Here is a 19,481-nt window from a genome sequence, read left to right as displayed (position 1 = left end):
TAACCTGTCCCATCTCTTTTCACAGGGTGGTGAAGGAAGAAATCTCGGATGATAATGCCAAGCTTCCCTGCTTCAATGGCCGGGTGGTGTCCTGGGTAAGCAGGCATCTTGGCTGGAGGCCTGTCTGTCTGTCTACTTCAGACAACACAACTAGCTCTGAATAGTCCCATTGTACTGTCCCAGAGAGAGCACTAGGACAGCTGTGCTTTGTACTGAAGAAACACTAACTGTAGCTGAGCTCCTGGACTGGAGACACCACTTTCCATCCTAGTCCTGAACCCTAGAGCAAGATTCCCCCGAAAGCTCCACACTCGCTACGAAGCAGTCCTGGGGATACAATAATTAAAAACACGAGTCAGGCCTTTTTGAAACTACTTCCTAGGGACACTGCTCCTAGCCTGTCTAAGGTTACCAGTGTGCCCCAACAGCAGGGTCAGCTTCCCAAGGTCCACCACAGACAAATGTAGCAAAAGGCGCCGACGAAGAGGACTGGGTTTGACTGTCCTGAGGACTGAAGGTACTGCGTGGGTAGCCACAGGGCAAGGTTTTCTCTCTGTCCACACCAGGCACATGCCCTCGCCCCGGAGGGGACCCCCTTCTTGGGATGCATGGGGAGTTTAGTCTACATAGGCCACTGAGCCTTTTTTGTCCCCCCTCACCACTGCTACAACTTATGCTAGTTGGGATGCGGGTATCTGCCTGCTAGAAACGAACCTGAAATCTAGCAGCTCATTTCCTGGGGTTACCAAACAATCCCCAAATAGAAGCCACCATCAGGCACTTGCAAGCCACCTGGGCTAGATTAGACCTGATGGCTCCCAGCACAGGTCAATTACACAGAGTCCCTGCCTCAGGGAGCTTCTGCTATCAGACAAAGGGTAGGAGGAGGCTAAATTGGGAGGAAGGATGGGGAGCAGTAAGGCTGGGGAAATATGAGACCAACCAGTTGGGTGTCTGGAGCATGGGCTGCTGCATGCATTGTCCCTGCTATGAGTGTGTCTGAAAGAGACAACCATGTCGCTGAGGTTAAATCCTTTGTGTGTGCAGGGAATGGGGCCCTCTCTCCAGGCTGTCACACAAACACTTGGCCTTTTTATAGTTGTTGCCGAACAGTTTGCAGTTCTCCCTCTAGTGGCTTGCTGGGCGCCTGCCCTGCACAGAGCTTGTCCAATTCTCCTGTCTCTGCAGTATTGATTACAGCAGCATCTGTCCACAGACAGCCCTCATCTTCCCTTCCCCAGTTGCCTTTGTTCTTACTTGCTTGGTCAGGGGAGCCCACAGGCTGCCAGCCCTCTGTTCCCCACTCAGTTACTTTGCCATGCTTCTAAATGTGGCTCACATGCATGCAAAGCAGCTGGCTCCTTTCCCCACCTCCCCCCACCCCCGGGTGGATTCAGGACCTGTGCTGAGCAGAGTCGTCTCATGGGTATAACACAGTTTGGTTTGATCTCCCTATAAAGACCTAGTCTGTATTCTCTGTGGTAGCACCTGACACGGCTTTAGCTGGGGCCTGAGTTAGTTGGACTCCTTGCAGGGCAGAGACACCTGGAGTTAGCAGTGGCTTTCTGCCCTTGTGTGTTGTGGACAGTAGCACTCTCCACTCCCTTTGGGCATAGCTGACACCCCTCCCCCACCCGAGATTCCCCATCAGTTGGTGGCTTAGGGAGCTGTGTAGTCTGTTCTGCTGTTGCCAGACAGGCTGGAGTGAGGCTATTTCAGGAATCTAGTGCTAATTTTAGTAGGGGGGATTAAGTCTGAAGCCTTCCTGGGAGCTAAAGAGACAGGAAAACTGCAGGAGTGTTACTGAAACATTCCTTGGAGGACAGCAGTGACCGACACTCGACTGGTGCTGTTAGACTGCTGCCTGGATCTAGACTAGGGACGTGAATGTTTAACAGGTGAGGTTTACTGGTTAAGGTTAACCAGTCAGGGCTGGAGCAGCTCCCTGCCTGCTGCGGGAAGGGGGCTGCTCCAGCCCCACAGAGAGCCAGTTACAGTCAGGGGCTGATCCCACCCCACTGGTGCAGCCCCTGCCTGTGGGCGGGGGCCGCTTCAGCCTTTGTGGAACAGTCCTCCCCGTCCACCACCTCTTTAATAAGTTAACAGAGCAGCTCCCGACCTGTTTTATACCGCGGACCGACAAACCCATTCACAAACTTTTGGCAGACCAGTAACATTTTATTTGCATATTTGCGTATTCGTATGCGAATAAAATGTTACCTGTCCACTAACTCACTTGCCTGTTGACCCCATCCAGCCAACCCTGGTGCTCTGTGTCTCTGTATTATGAAATGTGCCAAACCTATCATCTGATAGCCCCTCTATCCCACTAACCCCATTACCTCACAAGTCTGTCTTACCAAACCTGTCACCCCAGTGCCCACCGTCTCCCGCTTCCCAACACCCCCTGCTGCCAGCTTCCTTTTGTCGACCACCTCTGTCTTGCCTGAATCCCATCCTGCATCTGCTGTCACTACCAGCCTTGGCATGCTGTGTCCCAGCGACCCCTCACTTACATTGACAACCTTCCATTTCCCTGGACCCTGCCCCACCGCTCTGTGCCCCCTGCCCCTGCCCACAAACTCCATGACTGCCTATTGTGCCAAACCCAGATCCTGCTACACTGACCCTGCAGCTGCCTGTTCCACAAGCTCTGAGGCCCCCCGACCCTGCTCAGACATCCTCAGGTCTGCTGCCCCCTGAGACAGAAGCATGAGCTGCGCCACACCTGGCTCCATAACCACTGACCCACTGTAACCCACCCCCTCTAATCCCTGCCCTCCCTCAGCCCCAGCCCTCCCCCCTCAACTCCAACCCAACCCCTTGCTCCCCAGAGCCTAACACCCTTTGACCCCCACTCCATGTCCTCTGATCCTTTAGCTTCTGATCCCCACAGCCCATGCCAACACCCTCTTGCCCTGTGACTCCACCATGTCCTCACCCGATGCCCCTTTGATCCCACCCCTCCCTCCCCAGAGCGAGGCTGCCCCCTCTAGTGAGTGTGACCATTACTGCCGCACAGGCAAGGAGTGTGGCCGCTGGCAGCGCACGCATGCCCTCCTCCTACGCCCTTCCTCCCCAAGAGCGTCTCAAGCCCTCGTGGGTTGAGGCAGGGAGGGAGCACAGAGCCTGGGTCGGGTCACCATCTTACCTGGGTGGGACGGGGAAGAGGGAGGGAGGCACCCCCTGCTCCGCCGCCTCCTGCTGCCGCCTCAGCCCCAGCACCACTGCCAGGCCAAAGCAGCGGTCACAGCTGCTGGAGCTGAAGCTGGCTGCTGTGTGGCAGCAAGCCTCTGCAAACAGCTGGCTTCACCTCCAGCAGCTGCCGCGGGTTGGCAGCCAGCGGTTTGCAGCCCAGCGCCGGTCCGCAGACCGGTGGTTAGGAACCGCTGGATTATCCAGTTAAACGACATGATTAACCCGTTAACCCCGCGTTTCTCAAACGGTGGGTCCCGATCCCCCCACCCCCGGGGGGGTCATGAGCAACCTAGAGGGGGGTCGTGGTATCACAAAGTTCGAGAACTTCTGCATTAACCAGTTAAATGGGGTTTTACATCCCTAATCCAGACCTCTGTCTGTCTAGTTATTTCTCTGGCCCATTCCCACTGTGTTTAAATGCAGAGGGCCATGGGTGAGCTCTTATCCCACACAGTCCTGCTCTCCTGGGCCTCCCAGCCTCTCATCCCACCTGTGCTTACCTGGGCGCTCCTTTCCCTGCTCTGAATATCTGCAGTGCCCTCTGCTGACAGGAAGCAGGGCTGCATGTGGATTTTCCACAGCAGCATCAGGGAAGAGAGGCTATGATGGTATCAGAGGCAGCAAAACCCAGTTAGTTGCCAGCCAAGTCCTTCCTTTGCCACCCCTGGTGATATTTCCAGCACTGTGTTCTCTAGAGTTTTATCCAGGCCTGCAGTGGAGCATTTTCTGCTTGTCCTGTGATCGGGCCCTGTCCCCTCCCATGGCTAGTGAAAAGTAGAGACCTGGAGCCCAGTTGATCGAAACAAGTAAGATCAGGGCCTAGTAGTTGCAGGCCTGGTCCCTCTCACCTCGAGCTTTCTTGTTCTTGCTCAGTCTGTCTCCAGACGTGCACCAGGTTCTGTTCTAGGGCTGGTGCCTCACTGAGCCAAGACCAGGGGACGGAGTCAGGACCCTCTTCTTGGGCCTGCAGGGCACATTGGGGCAGCCAAGCCCAGTGTTGCAAGGAGGAAAGAGTGGAAGCTGCAGGGTTTGCAGTTTTGGTGACTGACAGAGGCTTGATTTCTCAGGTGCTTCACCCTTTCCTTGGGGGGGTGCTCACTTGGCTGAGAGAGGAGCTCTGTTCCCACAGCCTGTTACTATTTGGTTGTATTATTGTAGTGCCTAGGGTCTCTGGTTGTGGACCAGGACCCCCTGGGGCTAGACAATGTGCGAACAGACAATCCCTGCCCAGAAAATCTTGCAGTCTAAATAGAGCAGACGGCGGAAGAGGCAGAACACACAAGCAGAGCGAACGGTGTTGATGGCAGCAAACCGCATTGTCTGTCTTGGTTGGGCTCTCGTTTGAGGGGTGGATCAGCTAAAGCATAAGTAGAGGGGACATTGAAGGGCTCGGGAAGGAGAAAGACAGAAGGCAACAAAGAGGGTAGGAGGAGTGATGGTGAGGGGAACGCTGAGGCCGAGGGAGTGTTGGAGCAAACAGCCAGTCAGCACAGGGCAGAGAACGTCTAGGGAAAACTGTGGTCAGTTCCCCAGACGCCCAGTGGTCCCTGCTTTGCCTGGCTACTCTTTTTGTAGCTTTCTCCCTAGCCCATACGGCCTTGGTTTCCCCGTGAGGCCATTGATCAGTCCACATGGGAAAGTGGCTTTTGGCCACTCTTCTAGGCTACATTTAAGTGAGTGACCTAGGTTTCTATCACTCCTACAGACCACATGTGGGAATCACGCTTAAACGTGGTGCCAGCTAAACCGCTTTCAAACACAGCATGGCAGCAGTGTAGAGGGCTGTATCCAGGTAGCAACTGCCTCAGCTGGAGACATCTTCAAATAACTCCCAAAGTGGACCAGCCAGTTGTCCCTGCCTGGGGTTTGCGGCATTGGTGGCGACAGGCCCCCTATCCTATTCTCTGAGCCTGGGCCCAGGCGATGGTGGATGTTTACACTAATGCCCATAGGCCCCAATCTGGATTTCATAGAGCTGGAAGAGACCTCAGAAGGTCATCAAGTCCAGCCCCCTGCCCTAGGCAGGACCAATCCCAACTAAATCAACCCACCCAGGGCTTCGTCAAGCCGAGACTTAAACACCTCTAGGGACGGAGACTCCACTACTTCCCTAGGGAACCCATTCCAGTGCTTCACTGCTCTCCTAGGGAAATAGTTTTTCCTAATATCCAACCTGGACCTCTCCCACCACAACTTGAGACCATTGCTCCTTGTTCTGCCATCTGTCACTACTGAGCCTTTCTCCAGCCTCTTTGGAACCTCCCTTCAGGAAGTGGAAGGCTGCTATCAAATCCCCCCTCACTCTTCTTTTCTGCAGACTAAACAAACCCAAATCCCTCCGCCTCTCCTCGTAGGTCATGTGCTCCAGCCCCCGAATCATTTTTGTTGTCCTCAGCTAGACCTTCTTCAATGCGCCCACATCCTTTCTATAGTGGGGGGCCCAGAACTGGACACAATACTCCAGATGTGGCCTCACCAGAGCCGAATAAAGGGGAATAATGACATCTCTGGATCTGCTGGAAATGCTCCTGCTAATGCAACCTAATATGCCATTAGCCTTCTTGGCTACAAGGGCACACTGTTGACTTCTATCCAGCTTCTCATCCACTGTAATCCTCAGGTCCTTTTCTGCTGAACTGCTACTTAGCTGGTTGGTCCCCAGTCTGTAACAACGCTTGGGATTGGGCCTCCCTGTGCTTGGTGCTGTCCCAGAACACATCCCATCTAGGTTACTTCATGGCTAGTATAGCACAATATTGTGCAGGGCACAAAGCCCAGGTGCTTAGTTTCTGTTCTGGGCAAGGCACTGAGCCACTCTCAGGACAGGTTACAGGCTGTGCCCACGGGTCACTGGTCGGACTGAGGTTGTGGAATTGCAGAGCACTTGGAACAGTCAGGATGGAAAGCACCGTGGGGTCTGCTCCCTGGCGGGGATCGGGTCTGCCCTCCTCCTCCTCCACCACCACCAGGGGCTGGAGAAATGGTAGCCCTGATTGGTCCTGGAGCCAGTACAGTTGTAACCGTCCCCCAGGCTGAGGCTCTCACCCTGTTCCTGAGCCTCTTTGTTCCCTGTCTCTCCTCTCCCCAGCTGGTGTCTGCGGAGGGGTCGCACTCAGACAGCGGATCCGTCTGTGCTGATAATCAGCCGGAGCTGCCACCCTCCATAGAGCGCACCGGGGGCATCGGAGACTCCAGGCCCCCCTCCTTCCAGTAAGTCACTTGGGGAGCATTTCAGTGGGCTTCCCCTGCACAGGGAGTCACGTGAGCTCTGAGCAGGCAGTGGCCACAAACTGGGAAGGGGGAGCGTGATGAACTGGCAGGGGCTGGGTTCTTACCTAAGCAGTGTGCCTGGGAGGCCACCCGGCAGCAGTGGGGCTGGGAAGGGAGTGCTGGGACGGGGTCCCTTGGGTGGTGGGGCTGGGGATGGAGTAACAGGCACTAAGACTGGAGTTCTTTGGTCATTTGACAAGCTGCAAGCAACAGGAGGATTCACCGCACCTGCTGCTGCTTTGATCTCCCATTGCGAGAGCCCTGCAGGGATATAAAATTTTGGAATCCACATCTGTAGCTGCAAAAATGAGCTGCAGGTATCTGCATACACATGTGCGGCTGCCGATCAGATAGCCGTGGATTTGCAGGGCTCTGCGCATTGCCCAGCCCACATGACAGGCTTCTGTCTCCTTTTTCTTTTTACAATGGTACCCGCTGATTTTACTGAGGGCTTGGCAAGGAGTGCGGAAGCTGCTCTCCCCACCCCCGTGGCCTCCTAGCTCCATCTCATTGTGGGACTGAGATTGCCCCCCCCCCCGTGTGTGCCTCAGAAGTCAGGGGATAACCGGAACTAGGGTGTGCGGAAGTGCAGTGTAGCCGGTGCAGGTCAGAGCAGGGATGAATGGGAGCCACTGAGTGTTCGGTTGGGTGTGTCATTCCTCTGCAGCCCCAACACCGGGGGGAGTCGGGAGAACCTGGATAATGAGACCGAGACAGATTCGGTGGTTTCATCGCAGAGGGAGAGACCTCGCCGGAAAGACGGACCTGAGCATGGTGAGCCTCGACCACCTGACTAGAGCCCCTGCAGGGCCTGGCTGGGGCTCAGGGAGGGAGCGGCTGCAGGCATACTGGCTGTGAGGGAAGGGCTGTCTCCATGGGGCCGCCTGCTGTACAATGAGGGTCAATCCCTCAGCATGAGCGGCAGGACCCCAGGGTGGCAGCTGTGTACTGCTGCTGTAGCTTGCCTCAGATCCCCCTCGAAGTTTGGACATGAGGGGCAGGAGGGGTGGACACCTGGATACCACAGGGGCGAAGACGGAGCCCCACTGGGCCAGGTACCTCTCTGTTGCCGTACTTGGGGAGAGGCTGCTTCCCAGCACCTACAGGCAGGACGTGTGTCTACAAGGGGCAGTGATGAAGAAGGTCCGGGGCCTACCTGCACCCTTTGGGGCTCTAGTTCCTCTCAGTGAAAGGCTGGGGAGTGGTTTCCAGCCTGGCTGGTGCTGCACTCTGCCCGCAGCCTGGCACCTCTCGCCCCAAGGCACCATCTCTGAGCAGCCTTCCCAGCTCTGTAGGGATTGTTGCGGCTTCAATCCTTGCTCCCAGTGGCTCGGTGTCACCTTCCCCGTTATCTAGAGAGGCAGGGAAGTTGTAACCTGGAAGAGATGAGGAATGATCCAAGAACGGAGGGGACACCACAGCGTTCCCTGGTGCCAAGACTGGGTGTGTGATGCCCAATTCCTCCCCCACCCCGAAGGAATTCTTTGGTGCCCAAGTGAAGCGCTAAACCCACGTAGTGCTCCTACAGGAGGCAGGGCTGCATCTCTGCTGCACGGTTGTCTCCCTGTGTCTCCTGTGAGTGTTGACCTCTCTCTCCCCAGCCCCCAGAGTGAACGGGACAGCGAAAGGGGAGCGGTGCCGAGACGTAGGTGGGTACGAGAGCTCCTCCACTCTCATGAGCAGCGAATTGGAGACCACCAGCTTCTTCGACTCGGATGAGGATGACTCCACGAGCAGGTAGGAGAGCGTGCAGCCTGGGGGAGCACGGACACCTCTCTCCCTCTCTGTGCTAAGGAGATGCCAAATCAGGTCACATCAGCCACGTGTCTCAGGGCTCCTCCCTCAGCTGAAGGCGCTCAATCCAAACCAGCAGCCCCCTCTGCTTTTCTAGTCCTCTGCTGCCCCCACTCCTAGCTCACAGCGTTCTCTCCTCCTGCTCCTCCTCTGTGGCCATCCCGCTGACCAGTCTGTCTTCTCTTAACCCCTGTGGGCAGTGGGGCTGACTGTCTCCTTTGCTGGCAGGTTGAGCAGCTCGACAGAGCAGAGCAGCGCCTCCCGCCTGATGAGGAGGCACAAACGACGCCGGCGGAAACAGAAGGCCCCACGCATCGAGCGGGTACATCTCTTGGGAGGGCTGTTGCAAACCTGGGGCTGGGGTTTCCCTCTGCACTCCTGTGGGGGGCTAAGCTTCGCCCTGGCACCCACGAACTCAGCCAGTAGAGTCTCCAGCCACTACAGATGGAGCCCAGGGGCTGAGAATCTGCTGGCAAAGGTACCACAAACTCTTCTGGGTCAGTGCTGCTGCTGGCACCGAAGGTCTCTCTTGTCCCAGTCACAGAGGGTACGTGTGGGATGCAGCCACCTATCGGTGTCTGAGCTTCCAGCATTGGGCAGGGTAGGGTCTGAGCATGGGGACAGCACTTCAGGGAATAGAAAGGGTGGTGGGGGGCGGGAGAGATGGGACAGCAGAGAGCCTGGGGTCAGTGGAGAACAGGCTGGGACTGGTGCGTGGGCCAGGGAGATGTTTCATTGTGCCTCATTGTGTTGCAGTCGTCGTCCTTCAGCAGCATCACAGACTCAACTATGTCTCTGAACATCATCACAGTCATGCTAAACATGGGTGAGTGAGAGACTCTTGTTCTGTGGGGGCCTCAGGCACTCCAGGAGTGAGACCGGGAGATGCAGTGGGGCAGCAGGCAGTGGGGAGGTAATGAAGGGAGAGGGCCCCTGAGGAAACAGATTGGTCCTGAAGCATTGGTCCCCTGAAAGATGTGCCAGTTTGTAAGGATTTGGTTGGGATCAGGATTGTTTGAGGGGAGGAAGGGGGGAGGGTTAGGCCCTGGGATTTGGTGCAGGATAAGTTGCAGCCTCTTCTTCCCCCAGCCTTAGCTCTGCTACCTTGGGGTATGCCTAGACAGTGTTGCTCTTTTGGGATACCAGAAGTGTCCCGAAATAACAACGCCGTGTCTTTAAAAGTGCCTGCTATTTCCCAAAATTGCGGGTGCACTATTCCAGTGTCCCTGTAACCCTCCTTCCACGCTGTGCAGACAGCGCCAGATTTCAAGATAAGCTCTTTCGGTTTAGACTCAGAATAAGCTATGCAATTTGTGTTGTGTACATTGGGTAGCTTATTCCTACAGCAGGGTGCAGTCTAGACACACCCTGGATGTCCCGAGTGCCATGTTACTCCACTGTTGCTTCCCAGCTGCATTTTGTCTGGGAGCCTGAGGGGCCAACATGCACACGGGGAGGGCTCCAAATGTCTCTGTGTCGAGGTGAGCGGTGCCCTTCCAGTGCTTCAGGGCAAGGGAGGAGCCCGGCACGGTAGGTGTCATCTCTATCATCCCAGGGGAAGGAGGTGGGGAGCAGGCAGAGCATTAGGAGGCTGTGGAGATCAGGGCTGACCTGGGTGGAGTTGGGAAGGGAGGGCCAGAAAGCCACTTGAGGGATAGGGAGGGTGGTGATGTGGCAGTGGCAGAAAAGCCTCACGCGCATTGGCCCTCGACAATCCCCGTCCCTTCCTGCTCTCACTGCGCCCGTTCTCCCCTTACCTGCAGAGAAGTACAACTTCCTGGGCATCTCCATCGTGGGACAAAGCAATGAGCGTGGGGACGGTGGCATCTATATCGGCTCCATCATGAAGGGGGGCGCCGTAGCGGCTGACGGCCGGATCGAGCCCGGAGACATGCTCTTGCAGGTACAGTGCGCCTCGCTGCGGAGGCTGGGACAGGGACCGCGGGGCACTCGGGGCAGACGGGAGCCCCTGCTCGCAGACTGACAGCCAAGTTGCAGAAGGCCCTCCCCAAAGGAGGGAGCTGAGTCCAGCCTCCAGCCATGTCGCGGGGATTCAGCCGCTCGCTGCCTTGTTTGCAGGTGAATGATATCAACTTTGAGAACATGAGCAATGATGACGCTGTGCGTGTGCTGAGGGAGATTGTGCACAAGCCGGGGTAAGTGTTTTCCTCCACCTCACCCACTAGCTCTCTTGTCTGGGGCAGGTGGCCTCCAAACCAGCGTCTCCCACTACAGGCCCCTTTGCTCTGCCTCATAGATATTGGTGGTGCAGCTAGCCCTTGGGGTCTTCGAACAGCAGCCCCTTGCAGTGCTCGGCAGATCCCCCATCCCACCCCTTATGCTGGGTCAGGGGAGGTGGCCCAGGGCTCACAAACGCCCTCTCCTTATTGGTATCACTGACTCCTGGGTTTGAGATGAATAAGATGAGAGAAATGCAAAGTGCTCCACTTAGGAAGGAACAATCAGTTCCATACATACAAGATGGGAAGCGACTGTCTAGGAAGGAGCATGGCGGAAAGGGATCTAGGGGTCATAGTGGACCACAAGTTGAATATGAGTCAACAGTGTGATGCTGTTGCAAAAAAAGCAAATATGATTCTAGGTTGTATCAACAGGTGTGTTGTAAGCAAAACTCGTGAAGTCATTCTGCCGCTCTACTCTGCACTAGTTAGGCCTCAGCTGGAGTACTGTGTCCAGTTCTGGGCACCACATTTCAAGAAAGATGTGGAGAAATTGGAAAGGGTACAGAGAAGAGCGACAAGAATGATTAAAGGTTTAGAGAACATGACCTATGAAGCCAGGCTTCATGAACTGGGCTTGTTTAGTTTGGAAAAAAGAAGATTAAGGGGGGACATGATAGCGGTTTTCAAATATCTAAAAGGGTGTCACAAGGAGGAAGGCGAAAATTTGTTCCTCTTGGTTTCTGAGGACAGGACAAGGAGTAATGGGCTTAAAGTGCAGCAGGGGAGGTTTAGATTGGACATTAGGAAAAAATTCCTAACTGTCAGGGTGGTCAAATATTGGAATAAATTGCCAAGGGAGGTGGTGGAATCTCCCTCTCTGGAGATATTTAAGAACAGGTTAGATAGACATCTGTCAGGGATGGTATAGACGGAGCTTGATCCTGCCTTGAGGGCGGGGGGCTGGACTCGATGACCTCTCGAGGTCCCTTCCAGTCCTATTATTCTATGATTCTATGAACCTTGAAAGAGTCCCAGGCAAGAGCTGGAGCTGGGAGAGTCTCCGTGGTCAGGTCATGAACCAAGTGTCCCAGCACTGGTCCCTTGTCTCTAGTGAGGCTGGGTTTGCCAAATGCCCCTGTGGTTCCCATTGCCCGCCTTGTTCCCACCTGTGCCACCTGCATGCAGGTGATCCCCATCCGAGAGATCCGTGCTTCTATTTGAAATCCTGGCCCCGCCCACTTCTAAAGGCCCCGCCCACAGCCTTGCGGATGGGACCTCTGGACCCGGGACTCAGCTGGTTTTGTGGGACACCTGATGAAAAACAGGGTCAGGAGTGTGCAGGTCATGGGCTCGAAATGAAGGAACTGGATGGGGACACCGAGCAGAGACCCCGAGGCAGCACTCACTGCTCCTCGAAGCTGTCTAGAGAGCCAGTGGACGCCGCCCCGAGGAACTCTGCCTGGATACGTGAAATAAGGGGGGAGCGGGAAGAGGCCCCACAGTCGCAGAGCACCCCCTCATCCAGCATCCTCCTCCTGGTGTCGTAGATAATGAGGAGGTCTTGTGACTTCGTGGGGCCACCGATGGGGTGGACAAAAATGAATCCGTGCGGGGAGAAGTGCAGCTGGAACCTCGATGAGAGGTTCTGGAGGAGCCGGAACAGGCTGCAAGGAGGTGCACTCGAAGCAGGCACACGCCAGGTTCTCCCTCACGCTGCAGAAGGGGCAGGTGCCAGAGATCGGGGTGAACACACCCGTGCTCCTGGCCCCAGACAGGCCTGTACTTACCCTACCTCCAATGGAGCAGGCTGTGCGACCTGTAGGCCAGCCCCTGTGAGAGCAGCCTGGCTCTGCTGCTTGCTGGCTTGAGTGCAGGTTGCAAAACGGTTGTTTCTACTGCAGGCCCATCACCCTGACGGTGGCCAAGTGCTGGGACCCCAGCCCCAGGGGCTGCTTCTCGTTACCGCGTAGTAAGTTGATTGCTGACGCGCCCTTCACACTGGTGCCCAGCCCATGGGGGCCTCTCCGCGAGCACCTGCTTGTTTGCTTCTTCTCCTGCTTGCTGAATGGGGAGACTGAATGTGGGGTAGCTGGGGGTTGTGTGTCTCTCCTCCTGTGGTGGCTACAAGGCCCCCAATGCAGGCCTTTGAGCCCTGCAGTCTCCTCCTTGTGTCCTACAGTCCAGAGAGCTGAAGTCCCCCACTGCCCGCCCTCCTCCCCCACATCATGCCTAGGACGTGCTCACTGAACCAGGGCGGGAGGGTCACCTGCTCGGAGCTCTAGAGGAAGGAGAAACTCTCCCAAGATCGCTGCCACTGAGCCGTAGGGGGGACTCTCTCCCTCGGCGCCCCTCTTGCTGACCCTCCCTCTCTTCTTTCTCTCCCAGTTGCTCCCCAACGGATCTGGGCTGGGCCAGACTCTCCGTGCTCCGATCCGGGTGAGTCCTGGCTGATGCTGGGGAAGGAAGGGGCTGCCCAGGACGCCCCTGAGAGGCAGGTATCACGAGGGAACGATTCTCTGACTGCACCTGATTGTCTCTGCCTTCGCTCTAGGTGAGCCCATCCGACCCATCGACCCGGCAGCCTGGGTTTCCCACACAGCAGCGATGACCGGCACCTACCCGGCGTACGGTATGAGCCCATCCATGAGCACAATCACTTCCACCAGCTCCTCCATCACCAGCTCCATCCCAGAGACCGAACGTAAGTCCCTGTGTGCTCCCCCCACTGCATGGCTTCCAGTCACCTGCGCTGTGCCTGCCGGCACCCCAGCCTGACAGGAGCAATACATCTGCCTGGGCAGAAACCAGAGGTCAGGGAGGGCTAGGAAAGGGGGAGCCAGGGACCAGCAGGAGTGGGGACTGGAGGAACAGCAGCTCCCTCCGGGCAAGGACCAGGCGTGGCTGGAGGGGGAAATCTGTGCAGGCAGGCGCCTGGGGCTGGCTAGGAAAAGACCCTTTGCCCAAAAGCGCTGGACAAGTACAAGCTTTGGGTGAGCACATTCAGGTCAGTTTTCCTGCTCTTCAGACAAGGGCAACAGGAGAGGCAGGGTGCAGGCTCAGTGCCATGGAAACATTGGGCTGGAAGGAGGCTTGAGGGGTCATTCCCCCCACGCTGAGGCAGGGCGAGTAACCCTAGACCGTCCCTGAGGAGGAGTTATCCAGCCTGGACTTAAAAATCTTTCCAATGACGGGGATTCCAAATCCTGCTATGGCCGCCTTTCCCAGAGCGTCGTGAAGGTACGGCAGGACTGAGCTGCCAGTCAGAGGCAGGAGGCGGGAGGAGACGAAGCTAGTGGGAGGGGAAGTGATGTCAGCCAGGCAGGGAATGCCTTGGGAAAAGTAAGTGGGGCCAGGGAGAAAGGCCCTACTGGGCCTGCATGAGGTTGTGCCTCTTTAACCAGAGGCTTGTGGGAGGGAGAGAGGATGGAGCTGGGACTTTCAGCTACAAGCAGGTAATTCAAAGGTAGCTGTAAGAAGTTGGGGGGCCTGGTAACTCACAGGGCTGGGGGCCTGGAGCCAGGCAGCCCTGTGCTGAAGTGTAGAGCCCCCTTCGGCTCCATCCTGGTCGGGGTAGTTGGCAAAGAGTGAGGTGATTACCCGATGGGCACCTGATTCCTCTAAAGACTGAACAAGCTCAGGGGAGCAGGCTGGCTTCTGTGGGAGGTTCTGCAGCAGATGCTCAGGCAGGCAGCCTCCACAAGGGCTACAGGAGAGCTGCCAGGAGCTTGCTTAGTCAGGGGGATTGTTGAGTTGTGTTGTGGGGGTTTGCTGATGGTTGTTGGTGCCACCAGTACCGGGTACTGAGAAGAAAGTGACACTGGTTCTCTCCTGAGCTAGGGAGACAGGCCTTTCTGGCAAAGCTGGAAGGTGCCAGTTCGATTTCCCAGCTAAACCAGGATCTGGTACAGAGCAGCTTTTAGTTTTTGGTTTGGTTTTGCATGGGAAGAAAGCTGACGAGATCTAGACCAGCGTGTTGGCCAGTTCCTCAGTGTTATGAGGTGTGCCTGCGATGTATTGCTCCCTGGCCCATCTTCTTGTGTGTGACACCTCCATGTGGCTTCCTGGTCTCTTCCATCTCCTCTCATCTCTGCCTCCCTTCCCTTCGTCCGCCTCGCAGGCCTCGATGACTTTCACCTGTCCATCCACAGCGACATGGCCACCATCGTCAAAGCCATGGCCTCCCCCGAGTCAGGCCTGGAGGTGCGCGACCGCATGTGGCTGAAGATCACCATTCCCAATGCCTTCATTGGTAAGAGGCAGCCACTTCCTTCTCTGGAGCTGGGGAGTGGATGGGTGGGCAGGCATCTTCCCTGTGTGAGTGGTTCCTGTTGGGGACTTTGCCAAGAGAAAACCACAAGGAGTCCTGAAGCACTTCAAAGGCTAACACGTATTAGGCTATAAGCTTTCATGGGCTGCAGCTCACTTGGTCAGAGGCATGAAGTGGAAGCTTCGGTCTAGCAGGGATTTAACATACATGCAGAGATGGGGGTGTCACATCAGTGCTAACGAGGCTAATTCAGTCAGGGTGGATGTGGCCCACATCCGAGAGTGGATAAGAAGATGTGAATAGCTAATGGGGAAATTTACTTTCTGTAATGAGCTAGCCGTTCCCAGACCCTGTTAGGAACCATTCTGATAGTTCCATATCAATTCCAGCTCTGCAGTCTCATGCTGCAGTCTGTTGTTGAAGTGTTTTTCATAGAACACAAGCACAGGAAGGGACCTCAAGAGATCATCACATCCAGTCCCCTGCCCTCCCGGGCAGACTTTTGCTCAAGTCCGGCAGCTTTCCAGTCTGTTACTGTGTGTGGAGGGAGGTTACGGTGCTCTCCTCCTGATTTGTGGATGGTACTGTTCCTGGCGTCTGATTTGTGTGCATTTATTCCGTGGCGTAGAGACAATCCGATTTGTCCAGCGCACATGGCAAAGGGGCAACAAGCCATTTGCCAAGAGAACATCCTTCTCTGTTGTGTACTCTTGGCTCATTGTGTTGGTCGTGCTAGGGGGAAAAAATACAATCCGTGGCCCTGTGCTGTCCCAAGGAGGGTCTCTGCATCCTTCTCATGCATGGAATCTCCATCTCTGGAGATATTCAAGAGCAGATTGGGCAGACATCTGTCAGGGATGGTCTACTCTGGATGGTGCCTTTGATCCTGTTGTGAGGGCAGGGGACTAGACTTGGTGACCTCTCGAGGTCGCTTCCAGTTCTAGTGTTCTATGAGTCTGTGATTTTTATGGCCTACTCTCATCCCTCACCCCTGAGACTAATTCAGGCCACCTTTGTCTTGCGCCTCTCCCCCCTGAGCCAGCCCTTCCTATCCTCACTGTGTTTCACCGTGCTTTGTGGTTGATCTCATGGCAGGTTCAGATGTGGTGGATTGGCTCTATCACCACGTGGAAGGTTTTACAGACCGGCGGGAATCCCGCAAGTACGCCAGCAACCTGCTGAAGGCCGGCTACATCCGACACACCGTGAACAAGATCACCTTCTCTGAGCAGTGCTACTACATCTTTGGAGACCTCTGCGGCAGTATGGCCCCATTCTCTAGTGCTGGGGTGGGGTGGGGGTATGAGGCTTCAGAGCAGAGCATCTCTTTTCAACCCTGACAACTCTCTGCTGAGAGTCTTGCAGTGGTTTGCCACCTCTAGACTGCCAGCCCAAATCCCTTCCACCTCTGGCTGCACAATCCTTTCTCCTGGGAAGATCAGGGAGGAGTGAAACGACCCCTTTCTTTGATCGCATCCTAGCCCTAAACCTCTGAATGGTGGAGAAATGGGCAGGGAGCTGAGACGCAAGGACACCTGGCTGGCTCTGCTCTAGGGATGTGAAAATTAGATTAATCAACTAATCGAATAGCCGATAGAAATTCCATCGATTAGTCGATTGGTCAATAAGGGTGTTTCCGCTTTGCGATGTAGCAAGAGCCCGCCTGGCTGTTGCTACATTTCAAAGGCGGAAGCGCCATGCGGCATTCTGCCTTAGAAATGTACAAGAGCCCCAGCAGGGGCTCTTGCACATTTCGAAGATTGAAACGCCGCATGGAGCCTGGCACCACCGGGGGACTTAGAGTTTTCCTCTTTGAAATGCCGCATGGAGCCTGGGCAACAAGGGGGGAAGCAACTAGTCAACTAGTGTGTCGACTAGCTGATAAGCTTTTGCTTATCGGCTAGTCAATTAGTCACTTACATCCCTACTCTGCTCAGCTGGGAGGGACGGGAAGGAAGAGAGACAAACCGACAGACCTAAGGGGGTCTGGCCAGCTTGAACGTCGCCCTTTCTCTTCTGAGCAGGTTTCTGAGTATCTAGCTGAACACTGATCCTTTCTCTGAGCAAGTAGGGCGCAGTAACCTGGGCTGGTGTCTAGCAAGGAGGTGTCCATAGCTGTCCTCCAAAATCTTCTGCCCCTGTAGCAGGTATCCCATGATTACCTGTCCGCAGGGATGGGGGTGAAGTTGCCCCACTGTATATGACTGCTTTAATTCCAGGACCGATCCAGGCTCTCTGTTTGCTTCTCTCCAGACATGGCTAACCTGTCCCTGCATGATCATGATGGATCCAGCGGAGCCTCAGATCAGGACACGTTGGCTCCACTCCCCCACCCAGGAGCTGCACCGTGGCCCATGGCTTTCCCATACCAGTACCCACCACCTCATCCATACAACCCCCATCCAGGATTCCCTGAGCCAGGCTACAGCTATGGCGGGGGCAGTGCAGGCAGCCAGCACAGTGAAGGTAAGTGTGTGAAAGGAGCTGAAATGTGTTAAGGAAAATATCCAATGGCACCTTTGGCGAGCAAGCCAAGATCTGGGTCATCTCCTGGAACGAGGAATACGTCTTCCCTCTCTTGCGTGCTCACCGCGCAGCGGGACCGGTGCATTGCAGCATAGTTTTTGAAGCCTCAAGTATGGCTCATTGCCACAGGCTAGATCCTGGGCGTGATGGAACCAGTGTATGATCTCTCCTTTCACAGAGCCTCAGAGAGCTAGAGGGCAAGTTTGAAAGGAGATGACCAGCTTTGCTGCAAAGGTACCCTGTAGAGCTATCATAGCTCAGGTTGTTATGGTAGTTCCTGACGACCACTCTAGATCGGGGCTCGGCCAGGACAGACACACAGTCGCGAAGTGTGCCAGCTGTGAAGACGTAAGGGTGGACCTCATAAGCAGCATGAACAATGTGATGACAGCACATGACATGTTACTTCTGTGATTTTTTAAACATGATTAGTGTTTCCTTTTGGGGGGAGGAGGGGCCAGAGGAGTTAGTTCAAAGTGTATTACCTATGGGGAAAGAAAAGGGAAGGGAGAGAGGAAGAGTGAAGCTGAGGTGAAGAGCCTGGGAGGAAGGGAGGAAGTTGGAGTGCCCAGTCAATCACTGGACCAGGAGAGAATTCTGAATGACGCCCAACTTTGGCTGCTTCTGCCCTTCCTGGCTGGGGTCCGACTGGTTCCTGTCTGTGTTTTTTGTCTTCGGGGAAGCTCCTTTTATTCCAGTCTCTCCCTCCCCCTGCTGTGCCGGCTAGGGATGTATGTTGGGGGTTTGCTGTTGGGGCCATTCCCTAACCTTGCCTTGGGCTTCTGGCAGGGAGTCGGAGCAGCGGTTCAAACCGCAGCGGCAGTGAAAGAAGAAAGGAGAGAGACCCAAAGGCTGGCGAGTCCAAGTCAGGCGGCAGTGGCAGTGAGTCGGACCACACCACCCGGAGCAGTATGCGGCGGGAGCGGGCGGCCAGTGAACGCTCGGTGCCAGCCAGCCAGCGCAGCCAACACTCTCTGGCTCACAGCATCCGCAGTCACCACAGCCAGCAGTCATATGGGCCGCCTGGCTTGCCACCCCTCTACAGCCCACCCATGCTGCTGATGCCTCCGCCGCCTTCTGCCATGGGGCCCCCAGGGGCCCCGCCGGGCCGTGACCTGGCCTCTGTGCCCCCTGAACTGACGGCCAGTAGACAGTCGTTCCGAATGGCCATGGGCAATCCCAGTGAGTTCTTTGTGGATGTAATGTGAAGCACCCGTCCCCCTGTCTGTCTGCTGCCCTCGTCGGTTTGTCTCCTAGGAACAGCCCTGGCTTCACTTTGGTTTTTGTTTTGTTTTTCGTTTGTCTTGATAACTAAAAAAGGGAAAAATAAACCGAACTAAACCTTGATTTTAATCCCTACTGCCGTGGCGTGGAGGCCTTGCTGAGTCCTGCCAGCCCCACCCGGCCCAGCCCTCCTCCGGACTCGCGTGTGCAGAGGCAAGTTGCTGCTGCTTGTGCAAGCCCCTAATCCCCATCTCTAACTCCATTAACCCGCATCCATCCTGGTGCCTGTGCTGCTCGCCTGTGTGTAGCTGCCGCTGCCACCTCACTCCTTCCACCCTAAATGTCTCCTCTTTCTTTTCACCCTTTTGTGTTTCTTCTGTCAAGCAGCAAAGAATTACGGGGTGTTTGACTTCCTCTGAGCTTGCCGCCCCCAGGGGTGAGAGCTGGAGCATGGCATGGCGGCTTGGCCCAACAGAGGAGGACATGAAGCCCCAAGGGTGCTGGGCACGTACGGTGCTGAAGATGGCTTCTTTCCCACTAGCTGAAGACGCTCCCCTGTCCCCTCCAGAGCCCTGAGAGGGGAGCAGGGCCCAGCTCCAGCCGTGTGTGTGTTCAGCTTAATAAATGTAGCCACCTCCCAGCCAATGGCAGTGCCTCTGGGCAGTGGAGAAGGTGAGGCCCCAACTGGGAGGGTGCCACGCCCTGTTCCTCCACCCCACCACAACCTGCTCAGATGTAGGCCAGGGACTGTTACCCTACAGCGGGGTGGGGAATCTTTTTGGGGTCGGGGGCCACTGACCCATAGAAAAATCAGTCGGGGGCCACATCCAAATGAGAAGCCCCTGACTGAGAAGCAGAAAGACACTCCCCACATTCCCCTTGCACGCCATAGCCTGGGGTGGAGGGCAGCCTAATAGATTGTGTGTGCTCCAGCCCTGCGGATAGATGGCAGTGGGGTTGGAGCGCCAGCCCCAATGCTGAGCCTTGAGGCCCGCTCCCAAGCAAGCCGAGGGCCGCAT

The 19,481-nt window shown here is 55.8% G+C and overlaps 1 protein-coding gene across 3 annotated transcripts in view; it reads left to right on the top strand.

Moving 5' to 3' along the window:
- Window positions 1-18,904, top strand: part of DVL3 (dishevelled segment polarity protein 3) — a 55,723-nt gene extending 36,819 nt beyond the window's left edge. For 2 of the 3 annotated variants that reach the window (XM_075938116.1, XM_025179145.2), the window contains exons 2-17: window positions 26-95; window positions 6,287-6,408; window positions 7,136-7,242; window positions 8,070-8,205; window positions 8,491-8,584; window positions 9,019-9,088; window positions 10,026-10,165; window positions 10,342-10,418; window positions 12,347-12,414; window positions 12,831-12,881; window positions 12,997-13,146; window positions 14,563-14,694; window positions 15,808-15,975; window positions 16,966-17,178; window positions 18,028-18,420; window positions 18,850-18,904. In XM_075938116.1, coding sequence (XP_075794231.1) covers window positions 26-95; window positions 6,287-6,408; window positions 7,136-7,242; window positions 8,070-8,205; window positions 8,491-8,584; window positions 9,019-9,088; window positions 10,026-10,165; window positions 10,342-10,418; window positions 12,347-12,414; window positions 12,831-12,881; window positions 12,997-13,146; window positions 14,563-14,694; window positions 15,808-15,975; window positions 16,966-17,178; window positions 18,028-18,420; window positions 18,850-18,881 — 2,023 coding nt within the window. In that variant the 3' untranslated portion in view covers window positions 18,882-18,904. Of the gene's footprint in view, window positions 1-25; window positions 96-6,286; window positions 6,409-7,135; window positions 7,243-8,069; window positions 8,206-8,490; window positions 8,585-9,018; window positions 9,089-10,025; window positions 10,166-10,341; window positions 10,419-12,346; window positions 12,415-12,830; window positions 12,882-12,996; window positions 13,147-14,562; window positions 14,695-15,807; window positions 15,976-16,965; window positions 17,179-18,027 lie in introns of all 3 variants that reach the window. The other variant, XM_075938117.1, reaches the window with a different exon arrangement.
- The last annotated feature ends 577 nt before the right edge of the window (window positions 18,905-19,481 follow it).

This window comes from Pelodiscus sinensis, chromosome 10 (assembly GCF_049634645.1).
Source record: "Pelodiscus sinensis isolate JC-2024 chromosome 10, ASM4963464v1, whole genome shotgun sequence".
Lineage (NCBI taxonomy): Eukaryota > Metazoa > Chordata > Testudines > Trionychidae > Pelodiscus > Pelodiscus sinensis.
Note: the sequence above shows the minus strand (reverse complement) of the source record. Positions and strands in the feature narration are given on the sequence as shown.